Raw genomic sequence first — 17,290 nt, 5'->3', positions numbered from 1 at the left:
TTCAATGCAGTTCATATAAAACATGTAGGACTTCTTGTGGAAATAAGTAAATAAAAAACCTTTCCAGCTACTACATGGAGTAAAAATATTTTGCTAATTTAGCATAAAAATGAGAAATCACTTTGCCCAGATTTCATATAAAAACAATTAAGTCAGCTTATTTTTTTAAAAAGCATATTTTAAATCTGGCAGTTTTTCTACTGGAGTACTGTACATGATGTTTTAAAGAGTTTCTAACCAGAAGAGTCACTGTTACAGAGCTAAAATTTACACTGTGTTTACATGCATACGGTTAGCCATCTAGATTTGACACAGATAAAAACTAAGATGCTGATCCTTATTTTGACAAACAAGACAGGTCTACACGTCAACCCACTTGATGCATAATAAAACTTCAGTATTAGAAAAACAAAAATGTTAAAATAGATTTTGAAATCAAAATAAGGCAGTGCAGAATTATCAGTGTAGAGAAAAGCAGGTTCCTATACTTTTCCTGAAGAAAGCAAGGTTGGTTAATAAATTAAAGGTTGAGATACAGCAGGTATTTTAATTCCCATTTCATTTAAAAGCAAATGGAGTACAAGGTAACGGATATCCACATGATGCACGTGCTATTTTGCTTGCAAAGTTTAGCAGATAGAAAATTTCTGAAGCTATGTTTCCTCACTAAATCTACTGGTTCCTAATTAGACCAAATGACTCTGTAAATTTGAGGTACAATCAGAAGTCCACAAAAGCCAGTGTTGTATTTCATAAAAACTGTTAAATATTTAGGAAATCTAGACACTTCCACATTTTTTTCCATGCTTCATTTAAACTTTCATCAGCAAGACTCTGCTTTTATAAATTACCTACTGACATATTCGTAAACTGGCTTGGGAAAACCACACAGGTTTTGTTACAATGAATTTTAAGATCCTACATACGCCTCAGAGTCTGGAGCTATGGCACTTCTCCAAAATAGTTCACAGTTCCCGCAGTTAATACAGTACTGCAAAACGGCACTAAAGTGCGTAAGTATCTGAATGTTTGTTGGGCTAAAAGGTGCTGTGCAAGCTTAAGCTACTGCTTTGCCATTATATATACAAGCTCAATTTTCTTTGGGGAGGGGGTACTAGTTCTGGAATGCCACTCAGTTTTAATGGAGGATTGTCTACCTTTCACCTTTCTGGAAGATGTTAATGCCCCATTTCTGACTCTTCTGTTTGTCAAGAACAGTAAAAGAGAAAATAGTACAGTCTAAAATGCGTTTCAAGATAATTTACCAGAAATGGTATTAAAAAAAAAAAAAAAAAAGAATACATGGTACTCCAGACGAAAAGTGGACATGCTCTTTGTAACCAGCTATGGATCTTCTGCTCAAATGAACATGCTGTTCATGTTTATCAAAACATGAGTACTAAACTACCATAAATAAAATACATACAGTACAGAACAATTAAAACTTTTTTGTACAGTAGTTACTTTTACATTAAACTTACCATCTTTTCAGATATGTTGAAAATTAGGACTCTAAACATGATTATTTCAAAGTATCATTTTTAACGATCTTGCACAGGCCCGACAATCAAAAACACGAAGCTTTGATTCAGATAGCTTGGCAGGTTTCACATATGTCGATAGGTAGGCTACTTTGAAATATGGTGGGTGTGTTTTTTACTTACGTGTTTTATTTTTATCAAAAGACAGTTTGATTCTTTTTATTTAAATCTTTACATGAACTGTTTTTGTGCAATACCACTGCCAGTGTAGCTTGAGAAAACAAAATGTGTCTGGAACATTGATTACAGTCCAAGTGTTGTCTACCTCTTAAAAAAGTAAGATTCTAGGAAATCCAATGTGAGTGCATTTTAATACAGGAAGTCAGTCCTAGAATAATTTTAATATTAAACAGGTACCGTTTCTACCACTGGTGATTTGATGCACTCTTCGTGCAGTCTGCTCTTTTCTGGGAGGCTTAGTGAATTCTCAGCAGCGTGCTCTTGTACACGACTGTCGCCATTCAAAGCGGAAACAAAGCCATCTTGAGAAGGACCTTTCAAGTATGAGTGAAATTCCACTTGAGGGTGACTCGGCCTGTGCTCAGTGTATAAACTGTTACATGGAGCACTGCTATCACCTTCAGAAGATGAGCAGCAAACAATCACTGAGGGGTTTGCAGAAGGGTAATGAGGGCTGCTGAAAGTTTCCTCTGATTGCCGCGTGTAGTCAACAAACTGTTCTGAAGTCATGTTGTAAGGCACCAGAGAAAGACTACCGTTCTTGACAGCATCCCTTTCTGAGTAAGTCTCACCAATCTGGTTTGCAGTGCCAGCAACATGGTTCTCTATTTGGTAATACAGATTTGAAGAGTTAGTATAGTATGAGGCATTTTTAGAGTGGTTTTCATGCACAGCAGTTCCATCAGAGTAGCAAAGGACAGAAGGAAGAGGCACCATATCAGCATGGGAGCCCATGCTTTCTACAAAATCATCTGCTTTTTCTTCCTCCTCATCTTCCTCCTCATCTTCCTCTTCCTCTTCATCATCATCTGATTCACTAGGGGCTAAACTCTGTGTGCTAGAATCTGTTACTCCACTACAAAAGCTACTCCCATCTTCCTCTTCCTCCTCTTCCCCTGGGCAGTCCAAGTCCTCGGCTGACTGAGAATGCATAACTGCAGCCGGAGGTTCAGTTTCAATCTCAAAATTTTCTGCAATTGAATATTCAACCGGATGGGGTCCTGGACTCATAGAACTAGTGTGGGCACTTATCTCACTGTGGCAGCCATTTAGTGCCGGAACTTGCTGCTCTCTATTTTTCTCCAATTCAAGTTTCATTATTGTGTGCAAAAAGTGAGTCCGTACACGGATAGGATTAAATTCAATTCTACCTGCTGTATTGCTACACCCTTCTTTAGTGCAACCGCATGGAAAAGACATACGATCCACCTTTTAAAAAAAAAGAATACAGATTAACAATACATAGCATAAGCCTGGTGATAATGACAGAACCTAGACAGCCTCTAGAAATACAATTAGTGAAGTGGGATTCACCTTGAGAAGTACTTGTAAGAATAGTCAAAGCTATCAATAATTCAGAGGGTTAGCCCTGGAATTTAGCTCTACTGATAGGAACAGTAAGGGACCCATACATACAACAATGTCGCAGAATAGGAAAAATATATTTCTGTTCCATAAGTGAAAGCATTACACAGTGGAGCAAAAAAATAGGTAGTTTTGCTCTTTATGGATCTGCTACAGCTTTGCATCATGTTGTGCTCAAATCCAGGCAAAAGCATTACCAGAAAGAGTCTTAAAATTTGATAAAAATCATGGAAACTAGAAACCTATTGAAACAAAATGAATTATATATAAAAACCTTTATGAAGTTGCCAACGGGGACACCTGACCACAGAAAGTAGGAATAAAAACTCAAGTACATTTTAAAAGATATTCCAGTCAACTGTAGGTGCAATATTGCAAGCTCAACAGGCTGTGGGCAGAACTTATATGTCTAATAATAGCCATCTTAAATTTCTAAAAATGTGACTGAGTCCACAAGTTGGATAGTTCAATTAGATAGCTTAAGGTCTATGATTTTCACCTACACTGCAACACCTAAACATCAAATACGATGCAGAGGAAAACCATATAACACAATCTAGTACATCTTCCCCACATGTGAAGATGAAAACAGGAACAGCAAAGGGAATATATTATTTAGAATAGCAGAGAAAGTTTAGCTTGGATTTAAGAAATGATGAAAAATGCATTCAGGAAGAAATCAACTCAGCTGCGTAATAGCGACTCAGGAGAATTAGTGGAAACCTCTTTTAGGAAACACTTTGGGACATTTACAGCTGTACACAGGACACTATGTAAATGTGTAATACGAAATACCTTTTCAGTCTGCAGAGGAAAAACTACCTGCTATATTAGCAGATGTATTTTTTATTACCTACATGCAAATTCATCATGCATGCATTTTAAGTATCATGCATATTAAATAAAGGACGGTACCACAGAGTTTCATTTATAATTTCTCACTGCGTTTGGACTATACTTCACATTTGGACACTATATGAATTGTCTCTAAAATAAAAGGTAATATCCCTTCTGAAATCTGCAGGCTACTGATTCTTCTGTTGTCTGCATCTGCATATTTACATAAAGACCAAAGAGGAATATGAGGAGCAGAATATTTGTATAAGAACAACAACAAAAACCCTAAACAATGTATATGCCTAAACCAATCATATAATAAAGATGTTTAAGGAGACTGTTTGTATTGCACACTATAGACTCTTAAATCTGGGCCTTAAAAATCTTGGTTTGAGATCTGCAAGTGTTATCGTTTAATAATTAACTTAATTAATTTCCAGTAGTTATAACTTCAACAACAAAATGTACATGCGTGTGTGCACACACACACACACCTCCCCCTCCCCTTGATAGTTAAATAACGACAATAATATAGACATTTACCTGACATTTTATGCCTGCAAGACTGCAAGTGCATGTTTCTGGATCACAGAACACACGGCAGTCACAGCCACAATCCTCTCTGGACAGGCGGATGGCCCGCAGCTCGTGTTTTTCTTCCACATCAATCTTCTTCACTCCAGAAGCTCGCAGCAATGCCCTTCGCTTTTTTGTCGGCAGGGGTTGTAGAAAGAAGTACTCGTCTACTTCAGTGTTGTCTAGATCAATATCATCATCAGAAATGTCATCCAGTGTCAGCGTATTAGCTTCTTCAGATTCCACTGTACCATTCTTTGTCATCTGTTGCATAGAACAATTAACAAAGTCCTTAAACTATACTCACACACATATATATATATATATATAGGTGTCATAGATGTAAATATGTGTAATGCCTTGTGAATGTGGAAAGCTGTATGTAAAAATGCTGCATGACTGCTGGTAAGTTCCAGAATGTGATTACAGATGGGGTGAAAAGGCAGTTCTTTCACATGTAACATGTGAATGAAATAATACACATTTTTAGTTTCATGTTTGCCATGAAGCTAATTTTTTTTCTAAATTTCTAATTTCTTATCTGTTCTTTATGTCCTTTGTCATTGTTTGCCAGAGCGCATGCCTTTCTAAAAATCTAGTCTTTTCTATATTGTTTCATAAGATAATTTTTGAGCCCTTAATTGATTCTACTTCCTGTCTCTGGGCTCTCCTAAATTCCTCAATATCCCTTTTGAGATAGTAATTATACAACCAACACTGTTTCAGATTACGATGAATCACAGATTTGTAAAATGGTGTATTTTCTGTACTATTTGCTATCATGTTCCTCTTTAGCGTGACAAGTTGTTTGCTGTTTGTAGAGCTGAGGTCACAAAGCAGTATTTCCACTTAATCGTTTGGGCAGGTGCCTATATTTGCTTCTTGAGTTGACAATTTTAAGCCTGGAAGTCACCTAATTTTTGCCCCTTTCTACCTGCATTACTTCAAGTTTATTTGCAATGTATTTCACAGCGCTGATGCATATAGCTCTTCTGAAGTTCCCTCTAGTCCTCTTTGATCCTGAAAATAACCTCTTTAGCTTTGTGTTGTCATACATTTTAGTACTTCACTAACCAGTCCGGATTATCAGTAGGTAGTTAATGAATGAATAAACTTAGAAAAAAAGGAAGTAAGTTGTTAACCTCTTGCAGAAGATCTTGAGAAAGGTTTTTAGAGGATTCGTGCTCCTTTCCTAGGGATATGAATTTTTGAGCCCCTATAGATACAAGTATCCTGGCACCATATTATTACCTCTGTATAGCCTAGCTCTCAAACCTTTCAAAAATCGTTTCAAAATTAAATGGCCACGAGCATCAAGCACAAACATCCAGTGCCACTTTCATAAGATAGCACACTTCTGTACCACACTCTTGTAACTCATCTCATATAGAAAGGGGTGTATATATTCAAGGAGAAAAGAAAAAAAAAATTACTGCATTGAAGGAAGGTTAATTTTCCCATCCATGGTAAAGCTCACTGGTTGTATCTGCCAGATGACACAACTACAGGGTTTAGAAAAGTTCTTCTACAGAGCAAATTGCCTGAGAATCAAAAGAATATAAAATGTTAAAAAAAGTTCAGAGAGATTATGACACTCACTACAAAAATTGTATTTTCTCAATCTCAAGTTACTCAGATTGAGCATCGTACTACATAGCAAACATGAAGCAAGTGCAGTTACAGGATTTATTTTGTAAAATAATAAATCCTTTTTCTTGTGTTATTGTTGTATGAAATAATTTTGCCTAAAATGGAAAAACAAACAAACAAAAGATTCCCAATGTTCACCCTGCTCTATGTAATGTTCTCAATTGATGAGGGTGCTGATTTATGCTAGCCAAGCACCTGGTCTCATACTTTTGTAAATTAGACATGGTGCAACTATGTGATAATTATACACCGGAGAAGTCGCAAGTCTCATTTGCATTAACAGTTTCATCATGGGCATCACCACGACCTCCGAAAAATGCCCCCCAGTGAATGTAGTTTGAATGTTTCTTACCTATCGAAAAATAGCCATTCAAATCCTTTCTCTGTTTTGCCTTATTTACTTGCAGAAAATTTCAGCTTGGCCTGTTATCCCAAATAAATTTTTAGATACCAGTTTTACGTACAGATGAAATACTGAAGTCCTAACTACCGTTGCCTGTTTCTTGTGCATTCAATGTTTAGACATTTAACAATTATCACTGTAAAGGTAACTCCCCTTTTTTTCTGCTACTAAATCCTGTCGCCTCCAGCTAGCTATGCTTCTTATGTGTAAGAAAGCAGTCCTGAATCTTACTCATGCCACTCTTTCTGCTTTTATTATATTCCCAACTGTTTCGTTTTCCCATTTATATTAACAGTTTGTCCTTTCCACAATCTTTTGGATTGTAACTGTCATTTATGGCATTATTGAATTACTCGACACCAAACTACTGACTGCTTACTCTTTGTTGTAATTGCAGTTTTGTGTCTGTAACAACTGTGTAAGACAATCACAGAAAAAAAATCCCTGATTACTCCTGACTTGTAAAGTCAGGTTAAAAGCAATACTCTTCCCTTTGAAGGAGAAGAGTCTCAGTGTCATGACTGGTAGTCCTTACATACAGTGCATGTGTACGCATTTACATTGCACAAAGAAAAATTCTCCCGAGATCAGTAATCATCCCTTCTTAGCAATTCAGCACCATATTTAGTTCATGCAGAGGTGTTCTGCCACTTCCACAGCTCTGCTTCAGAGGCATTATTGTTTCCTTCTCTTTTCAATGTGTTCTCTATCTTTCTCTGTAACTGCAGCCTTTGGAGTTTAGTGCCTTCATTGTATTTCATGTTTCAGTTTATTTACCATGTCTGTTATCCCTGTAACATTCAAATCCCTTTATGTGCATACACTTCCAGCTCTTTCTTCATCTTACATGCAGGCATTTTCAAAATGTCCTCTCAAACTTCCTTCAGATTGTTTTCTCACTCTATTTTCTATTATTCACTTTACAGTGGCTAGGAAAAGGGGGTAATAGCTCTTTAATCAGCTCTACCTGGCCTTGGGGCAATGGAGAGATTACTTACACCAGGTATTTCAACATATTAGGTTCAGTAAGGTAGGAGAGACAACACTAGAAGTCATCCTGTTTCTGTATAATCTACGGTGAGAGACAGGTAAATCCACAGAGTAATTAAATGCATCTTGAATCAGCTGTCTGAAGCCAGTGGGAGGGAATACTCCACTGTAGATGCAACTCAGCCTGAATGTTCAAATCCAGAATGGCAACCTTGATTTTTTTTATAGTTTTCATTTTTTGTTAGCTAGGTACAACTAAGTAAGTACAGTGTATTTATGTTTCTTTGCTTTCTTTTTTTTTAATGTCATATGAGAATGACCTACCTAAGAATTCTGATTTCTCTAGTTTTAAATACACAGGCCTCAAACCACTGCTTGAGCAGATCACTGTTAATTGCCTATGAGAATTTAAGTTTGAAACTGGGGAAAGGGAAGAATTCTAATCCCTGCTTCTGCAATCATTTTAGTAATTTATTCAATTACTATTTAATAAAAATTAAGTTTCAGGGCTCTTACCCATGAGGTGAATGCTGTACCTGCTCAGCTTACACAAGCACCTATAGAACCTGTCATGTGTTTCTCCTCCTCCTCCTGCAAATCCTAGCTGCTTTGCTACACAGCGGTAGAGCATTAAGGAATGGACTGCAGTCACGTGCTGAATACTGTATGCATCCAGCAGGCTGTAAATTCAAAAGCCTGGGCATCAAGTGGGATTAGACAGCAGTTTGCCATTTCAAAGCACCTTAGCTCCCGACTCCTTTGGTGCACGACTTCCTTGTTGTCTCCTCTGATTTTTTTCGCAATTTTGTCACACAAAGAACAAATGAATTAATAAAATGAGAGATTTGAACATTTCTCAAACAAGTAATTGAGTAACTACAGAGGGAGGAAGATTATCAAGAACCATCAAATACATTTTCCAATACAGAACGGCAGGGGAACATTAAGTTCTCTTGATTGTCATAATATTGCTCATCTGAATTAGACTTGATATGTAGATGGGTAAAATTCCTCTCATAAAGCTAAAGGTTAATGTCATAACAACAGAACAAGGCAAGGGCCAATGAATGTGTGAAGCCTTTGGGTGAAATTCACTTCAACTCTGTAAAATATGAGAAATTTAGGACACCTCTGCCTGCCCTAGCTGGAAATTATTCCTTACAATTTCCCATAAAGGAAACCAACTGTGTCCACAGACCCAGGAGCCTTAACATGACTAGGGTCATGCTAATCATTTTCATAGATCTTAACTTGAGGAGACATTATGAGTAAGCAATAAGGACTCTTCCAGCTAATTTAATGTGCTTACTCATAATGTTTTCTCAAATGACAACGTATTAAAGTAAAGCCTACCTTGTACCTTTCATCTTGACAAGATGGCTTTTATGTCCAGATTGCCATTAGAATTTTCACACTCTGCTGCTAACAAGTGTTTATGCCACTGTCAGCTGTGCTCACACCAAAGTGCTGGTGCTACATGGCTACAGTGACTTGAAGATGATTTTAAAGTCTTTATCTGCTTTTAATTAAAAGAAGTTTCTTATTGGGTCCTCACTTTTAGCGAGTAAAATAATAAACAGTACCTAATATTATGGAGACTCAATTCCAATATATTCCTGTATTTCTTTTTTTTTTTTTTTTAACAAATTCTACAAGACAGAATACTTTCTACCTACAGGCTTGCATACTTTAATCCAATGCAAAAAATTAAAAAACCAGGGAAACTGAAATTAAAAAACACACTGAAAATGTTACTTTCTGTTTGCATAACCGTTTTCAAACAGAATAACCTTTTTGAGCAAACTTTGCCCTACTGCATTTTCTCATTTTCTTCATTTTTCTGTGCAGATGTACAGTAATTTAGATGAAAATCCCAATTAATACATTTTCATTGAAGATCATAGTCACGGACATTGTCACCTTAGAACTCTACAGCGTTTCCTTTTTGTATTCATTTAGAAACCATGTGAATGACCAAGCAGCTCTTCCATCCCTATAATGGGAAACCAGCAAGGCCCAGTTGGCTTAATCAAATAAAACACGCTCAGTGCCTTACAGTGACTCTTCACTATAATTCAGTGAGTCCTGGATTTGCTTTTGGGAGGAAAGCTGGGGTGTTTATTATTCTTTTTACCCCAAGTGTATAACCAGGGATGCAAGTGAGCTGAGTTTAATGGACTAGTTCAAAAAGGAAGTTTTCTGTTCCCTATGTTTTTATATATGCTCTAGAGTGAAGAGAAATATGTCACTCTAGTAAAGGATTTTACACTAGTAAGATGTTACCATTTCTAAGCCACTCTCAGGATTCTAAAGACCTAACCACAATTTCTTAATATTTTAACTGAAACTTTGGAGTCAGCTTACCAGTCTCAGAACATGCTAGTGAACTATTCCCACATCAACTGCTGAGGATCAATGAAGAAAGAATCTCACCACTGCTGAATTAAGTGCAAGGAAAAGGACTTTTTTATTTGGTTAAAGGAAACAATTAAAATTAGGACAGAGGAAGGAATGCAAATCGGGCTTTCATTATTCACTGAATACTTATGAAGAGATTTTGCAGGAACTTAACAGTCACAGTAAAGATTATCATCCACTCAAGTGACTGGGGAGATGGAAGAACACCTATTTGGAAGAGGAGCAGAAAGTAAAGTCTACATCTCAAAAAACGAGTGGGCTGGAGTGAAGCAAGTTAATGAAGAAAGATCCATTCCAGCCATGAGGAGAAATATGAAAGCACAAAGAGCCAAGCTCTACTCCATACAGATGAAGGCTAAAAGGCCTCATCCAATCTTTAGAGGTAAATAGGATCTGTGATTTTTCTTGATTTACTTTCTAGCTATAAAAAGAAAAGGAAAAGTAAAATATTTGCATGCCTTACTATTCTTTACTCACTCCTCTGGGGACTCCTCTCTTTGAGCTGATTCCTGGAAGTCAGCCAAGGGATCTACACAGAGTCATTGGTTACACTGACACAGCTCAATTCACACTTGATGCTCTGAAGATCCTGTGATGCGAGATGTTTAGAGGTATAATGTCTGTCCAGTGACAAGTTACTAACACTCTAGCCTTTGGTTTCAAACCTGTCCAAATATCTGTCTTTAATTTGCCTTCGTCCTTAGTGGTTTTATGTTCGTTTGTTTTCATTATGACAGTTCAAGTTTTATGAATCTATTTAGCTATTCAAGTAAAGAACAATTGGGAGACTGAAAAAAGTAATTACAATAATAAGGGTCATATACACTTCTTCAGGAGTTCAGACATAGAACTCATGAACATAGTTCTTTCTATGGGAAAAATGCTGAAAGGCATTTCTTAAACTTGGAGGGTGCCAGTTTGCTCCGGACAACTGTAGTAGCATCTGAAACAGAATATCACGAAAGAAGGGGCTATGGAGCACAGCAGTTCGGTTACAATTCTAAATATTGTTCACTTTTAATTACAGAACTGATCTGAAAAAGAGCCCGAAATACATCTAACACAAGCCATTATACAGGAAATGTTTCATCCACTACAAAAACATAACAAACCCAGAAGTTTTGCCACCAGTTTTAAAGAGGCAGAAGGGACACTTCCAAGAACACAACCCCCTTCTCTATTCTCCTCTACTCAAGTACACAGTTTCCTTCCTCTCCTATGCTATATTTAAGACAACACCTTCAAAACTGTACCCAAGATTTGTTCTGACTAACTAAACTGATAGAGCCAGTTAATTTGTCTGACACATTTCTTCTTTAACACAGACAGCCTTTGGTGAAATATTAAACACACTCTATTGTAGAAATTGGTACACTGAAAAAAGAAAATATTTTTAGTATTACTGTTTCTTACTTTTTGCCAAATTCGCTCAAGTTGGCCAAGAAAATAAGCTGTTTCACTTTCTGTACTTAGGATGTTACCATTCCCTTGTCTAACAGGGCACTGTACAAGGGCTCAGAAGACTCATTCTCTTCCTGGCACTTTCAGACTTCTGCTGGACACCCTGTTCAAAGCTAACTTCCACCACCCCCTGCCTTTGTTTTCCTCTCTGTAGAAAACAGAGCGTAAACAACAACCTCCCTGTAAAGCACTTTGAGGTACACATCAAAAAGAGCTACAGCAGCACTCAGTAATATCAAACAAAAAGATGTTCTTCAGTAAAATTTAAAAAAAAAAAAAAAAAAAGGCATTGTTTCGATTGGAAATGGAATGATAGAAAGGAAATGGTTTTGTTTAAAACACACACATTGGGCCCATATAGCTCTGACACTGCTCATTTAAATAAATAAGGCAGGGATCAAAGTCTTGAATAATTTTTACCTTTAATTTTAGAGAATTGAGTTTCTCCTCCCTTAGATGCTCTCTTAACATCTCTCGGTGAAGCCTCTCCTGTTCCATCGCAAACTCTCCAAGTGTGTATTGGCGCACACTGTTGTGGCGCGTAGACATTCCCAGTGTGCTTCCCCCTTGGCTGGGAACACTGGTGAAGCCTTGCCTTCTCGTGAAGTAATACACAGTAACACAGTTAAAATGGACATTTTTTGTTCTCTTCCGCTTCTCTCTCTTCAGGATGGAAGAAGCTAGAACAGATGCAGATTACAGTATGAATGATAACTTGCAGTCATACAGCAAATTCGTCACTTGTGTAGTTCTATCTACCTTAACAACACACTAAAGTTCAGAGGTGTGCAGTCTAAATGAGGAGATAACATTAGATATATTTACCGTATATGCAAACCTAGAAGCCACTACAAACCGCCACAATCATGAACACTATTGTCTACTTTAGAAGATAAATTCTTGGCCAGGACAGTTGTGTTTTCCCATAGCATTATAAAAATGTTTTATCCTTTTACCAAGGAAGCAAATAAATCCCAGCAAAAGCAACTTCTTTCACAGTGTCACCTCAAAGACAGTGATCCACTGACTTGCTCCTCTTCAAAACCCTGCAAACAAAACAACATTGCATATGACAGCAGTGAGAACAGCAGACCCATGTCTCTCACAGGCCTATATACACCGTTACTATTCTGTCAGCACGGCTTAGCTGTAGAGATCTCTAACTACATCTTTAAAGCACTGGATCACATTGGCAGAAAAGAGTCCTTTCTCTTAAAATCTAAAATGTGAGAAATTAGTGTTAGGAAAACTATAAAGGCAATATGTTCAGACTGTCTCAGAAATTCATATCATCATCATCACAGAATAACATAGCAATAATGCTGATTAACAATCAGAACCACTTCCTTTTTCTTTACCTCCATCCTTCTTTCTGCTGCCATCCACTGAACACATGCGCATGTGTGTATATATATATTCTAATGTGTAGAATTTTGACAAAAAATTAAATCTAGTCTTTCCTAATTCTTTTCTGATTCCCCTCACACTTGTGCTCAGTTTTTCTGATACACATACGCAATATCATATTAAATGGATTTGTTTAAAAACAAATGCCAAATTTTAACTGTTAAATCTTATTCTTTTTTCTACAGGCATTTAGTAACTCCTTCCAACGATACTGATCTATTGTTTCTCACTGGTAACAGTGGTGAGCCTTCAGAGAAAAAAAAAGACACAAACGTTAGAGAAAGATAAGAGACACTCCTTGATTTTTAAGGTGAACAGCCTGATTTATTTGATTTATTGCAAAACGGCAACAGGATGTTGAGGATGTAGATAAGAAGTCATTGCTTTGCAGTTTACAGGCAACAATTGGGCAGGTGTGAACGAGACACCTAACTGCCAGAATTCAGGCAGTAAAATTATTTAAAGGTGCCTGACCATTCTTGAAAGACTTGGAACCATCCTATAAAAGCAGTAAGAGCATCATGATGTACACTGCTAATCTAAAACCACCGTCGCTAGAGATTGGAAGCACTTGGCCTTCAGCCTCAGTTTCGTAACAGGCCTGGGTTATTGTCACAGTTAAAACACAGTTCATTCCCTCATATTATTATGTAGTGAAACGTTAATCAGCACACATGTAAAAACCCCAAACTTTTACAGAAGTAACTCAGTCCAAAAAATAGCATAATCTACCTAACTATATGAAAAACAAGTATGATGGAAAATACAGTCCTGTAACCAAATTACAGACAGTATGCCCTGCTGACATAACCATAAACCTATTTGGGTCTCAGTAAAATACTGAAATAGTGTTATTTTTCCTAAATACTGATATGCAGCTAAAATTATGGTTTATTATATAAGTAACATGCACTTCTTCAGATATGCTGCAGGTATGTTGGATTATAAATATAAAACGGATAAATAAGCTCAGGTCCTATATTCACTTACATGCTCTCAGTGAAGGGAATTCCAAAAAAGATGTAGGTTGTACACAGAGGAACCGAAAGACAAATTCTGTTACATTAGGCATGTTTAAACTTACATCCTTACATCCAAGTTTAAGTAAATCTCATATCAACAGAGCCTGTCAAAAATATTTATAGGAAGCTTTTAATGGGGAAAGAGGGTTATTTTATTAGAAGAGACTAGTTGATAGAGGTGTGTCAATTTTGAATGATTTTAAATATTGTTTTAATGTACTCTTCTTTTTCATATATGCCACAGTTTCAAAACAAAACTATCTTTAATAAAACCAAATTTTTAGAGTTTGGAAGATGGGGTAATTTTGATATTGTGACATTCTCTTTCAATTTAGCATGAAAGCAAATACTCTGAATCAGAACCTTCACTGCCTATATGTTCTTATACACAGGAAAGTGCAAATTAAAAAATCCTGCTTCTGCTGAAGGAGGTATTTAAACCATTCTGGGATGTATCCAATTTCTGATATAACAGTATTGGTGTTATTTGGATCTCAACTGGATCTTGCCTCTATTTCGGAAGAAATATTGACAGCTATTGAAGGGCAAGTAGCTTTTTTACTAAGTAAAAGAACCAGCCACAAATGGAATGAGAGATAAAACTACAGTAAAATATTAAAGGAAAGAAAAGATAGAAGGTTAATCTTAAAAAAATATATATGCTTCATGAGGAAATAGAAGGTAATAGTGCTTGTAAATCGCGCAAGCTAGCGAATGCCTTTGCATCTTCATCTGTAAACTTCAGTATCTACCACATAAGGTCTACGTTTATAGTAATTTGTTTTAGACCTTAGCTATGGAACTCCTGACATGGCTGCTTACTGGCAGGAACACCAAATGCTGCAATAAAAGTGCTTCCATTTTTTTAAGTCTGTCAATCTCTTTATGGAAGAGATACTACTTTCTATACATAAAGAAATCAACCTTAAGTCTTATTCACATGCTACACACTAATAGTTAAATGAAGCTAGGCAGAAGACTCTGCGATCTAATTACTTCCAGCTGAAAAGAAGAATGTCATCTACAATAAAAACTAGATTACATGAATAAGCTTTTCCACTATGTGGATTTCTGGGGAGGGGTGGGGGTGCCCATGCGTGTGCTGTCAAAATTTACAACATGAATTTCACACAGTGCCGTACGTTTATGCCTAAAAGTTTGGTCAGCAGTCTCTCTCAGTAAGACTGTAGTTGTCATGAGCTGTCCTAAAGAACCCATGAATGCCTTTCTTCAACTTGTCTATAGTTCTTATCACTTTCAGTAATTAAATTATCAATAACACACCATCAAAGTTGTTTATTTGGGTTTTTTTAATATATCACTGTCAAAAACTGTGTTAAAACAAAATTAAGCTGAACTTCAAGAAAATGTTGGCATACTGTAACTGCAACACCACCAGCACTATAAATCCAGCCCTATACGACTGTATTGAAGACAGCGTGAGAGCTGACATGCATTTGTTGTAAATGTCATTAAAGTTCATGGTTTTGTTTATTAATGTTAGAGTTCTGAGTCAGACAAATTATATGATAATCTGTATAATTAAACAAGCATGTAAACATTCAGAGCCCTCAGATTACATGTAATTATTTTTTTCTGAAACACGTCCTATCTTTTGGGTTTGCTTCTGTCTCACCCAAGAGCTCATTGAAGGGAAGAGCTAAGGCTCTGTGAATAAGTCTATAGTCATCTCTTCTATGTTACTGCTAGGAAGTAGTCAGAATATATTCGTATTTATGCGCATGTTGTTTACAAGAACAGATCAGGCAGGAACTGCAAAAGATTATCGGATTTTATCTGATTACCCAAAAGCATAGATTAGAGCTGTCAGTGAGGGGACTGGGGAATTGCAACCATGTCAGTAACCGAGGACGTGAAAGGAAGCACAGTCGGCACTGCAAAGGCGCTATGTTCTTGCTCTACTATGCGTCCTAAAATCTCTGAGCAGAGATTAAGGACTGCCTTAATGTGACCTCAAAAAAACCTATTATTGGATATTGAATGGAAATGTCGAACATTTTCCAACATCAGGGGCAAAGCGCTCTATAACTCATCCAGTCCTTTTGCTTCAAGCCAACCAGAACTCAGATTCTCAGATCATCTTATCAAGAGTCGGGGACATATGTTATTTTGCATGCACTGTCCCTTAAATAGTACGTTCAAATCAGTTCTACTTACTGCTAAGGACACTGCTTAACTCAAGACAGAGCAGAAGGACATACAAAATATGTATTTTCTGATATATCGGAAAGCATGAACATATGCCCAGACAAAATTTAGTGACATTAATCAATTAGTAAGCTCCTTTCAGACTGAGGAGCACAGCTTGTGCAAGGCTTGCATGCCTCTTTGGAGTCAGTTTCAAAAGTTTTGCAGGGAAGCAAAAGCTCGTAACCTAAAAATTTATCCAAAGAGAGTGTAAACACCACACTTTTCCAGAAATCGAGTAACAGCTTCCTTCCTTGGCCAGTCTCAAAAAAGTATTTACATGCCATCTGCCTGTGCAACAAGTGATATCAGTGGATGCCACTATCATCTGGTCTGCGCAAAAAAGGGTGATACTGACTCCAGGCAGAGTCTGCCAGGCAGAGATGTGTTGTTTTAGCAGCTGCTGGACACACACTGTCAATAGGAACTAGAAGGTGGCTTTGGAAAACGAACGCCACCATCTTGGCTCCAGCAGTTCATGGCGAGCGAGGATGCCAGAGGGAATAGGAATATTCATCATCACCTAAAACTGTCCTACGGATCACACGTGATCTTTAACACATTTATATACTACAAGTCTGATATATTCCATGGAAGGAAAAAAATACTCCATTCTCATGTATTTAAGCAATTAATATAGTTTTTAGTTCCATGTTTCAAGATTATATGGAATTAAATATTTTTGACAGATACATAAGTACTGTAATGCATAAAATACATCTACTATTGGAGGGAAAGACGATACTGTTAAGAACTTAATCACTGCTACAGAACTATCTCTCAGAAAAGGTCACTATATCTGAACAAGGTCTTCAGACAGGTATCTTCAAACAGGACTGCCAGAATTCCTCGTCTGAAATAGTATCAACTGCTGAAATGTTGATTTTTGGCATTTGACATTTGAGTGGCTGTTTCTGGGTTTAGCAGAGCAGAGCCCAAGTTAATAGCCTGCTTGCAACTGGCTGCCCCCTCATGGAGTCAAGCCAGGTCCTGTAGGCTTATCAGCTCCTTGCCACGCAAAAGCAGCTGCTGCAGATTCAGGGCTGTATCTGGACACAGCACAGCCCCATCCGTGCAGCACCCGACCCGGGCTAACAGCCACAGCACACGGCATCTACACCACAGACCATTTATGGCAAAACTGGCAATTGTCTGTAAACGAAATTCCTAAAGGTGAGGCCAAAAGAATTAAAGGAAAACTTTTAATAGCAAAAAATTGTTTAACCCAAGCA

At 37.2% G+C, this 17,290-nt stretch overlaps 1 protein-coding gene across 8 annotated transcripts in view; it reads right to left on the bottom strand.

Moving 5' to 3' along the window:
• Nucleotides 1-17,290, bottom strand: part of CSRNP3 (cysteine and serine rich nuclear protein 3) — a 109,093-nt gene that overhangs the window by 3,725 nt on the left and 88,078 nt on the right. For all 8 annotated transcript variants that reach the window (XM_072874408.1, XM_072874409.1, XM_072874407.1 and 5 more), the window contains 3 exons: nucleotides 11,842-12,101; nucleotides 4,467-4,763; nucleotides 1,482-2,930 (listed from right to left, as the gene is read on the bottom strand). In XM_072874408.1, the coding sequence (XP_072730509.1) occupies nucleotides 1,887-2,930; nucleotides 4,467-4,763; nucleotides 11,842-12,101 (1,601 nt within the window). In that variant the 3' untranslated portion in view covers nucleotides 1,482-1,886. The remainder of the gene's footprint in view (nucleotides 1-1,481; nucleotides 2,931-4,466; nucleotides 4,764-11,841; nucleotides 12,102-17,290) is intronic.

The sequence above is a fragment of the Ciconia boyciana genome, chromosome 10 (genome assembly GCF_034638445.1).
Source record: "Ciconia boyciana chromosome 10, ASM3463844v1, whole genome shotgun sequence".
In the NCBI taxonomy this organism is placed as follows: domain Eukaryota; kingdom Metazoa; phylum Chordata; class Aves; order Ciconiiformes; family Ciconiidae; genus Ciconia; species Ciconia boyciana.
The sequence above is the reverse complement of the archived record's forward strand: the minus strand, read 5'-3'. Positions and strand labels throughout refer to the sequence as shown.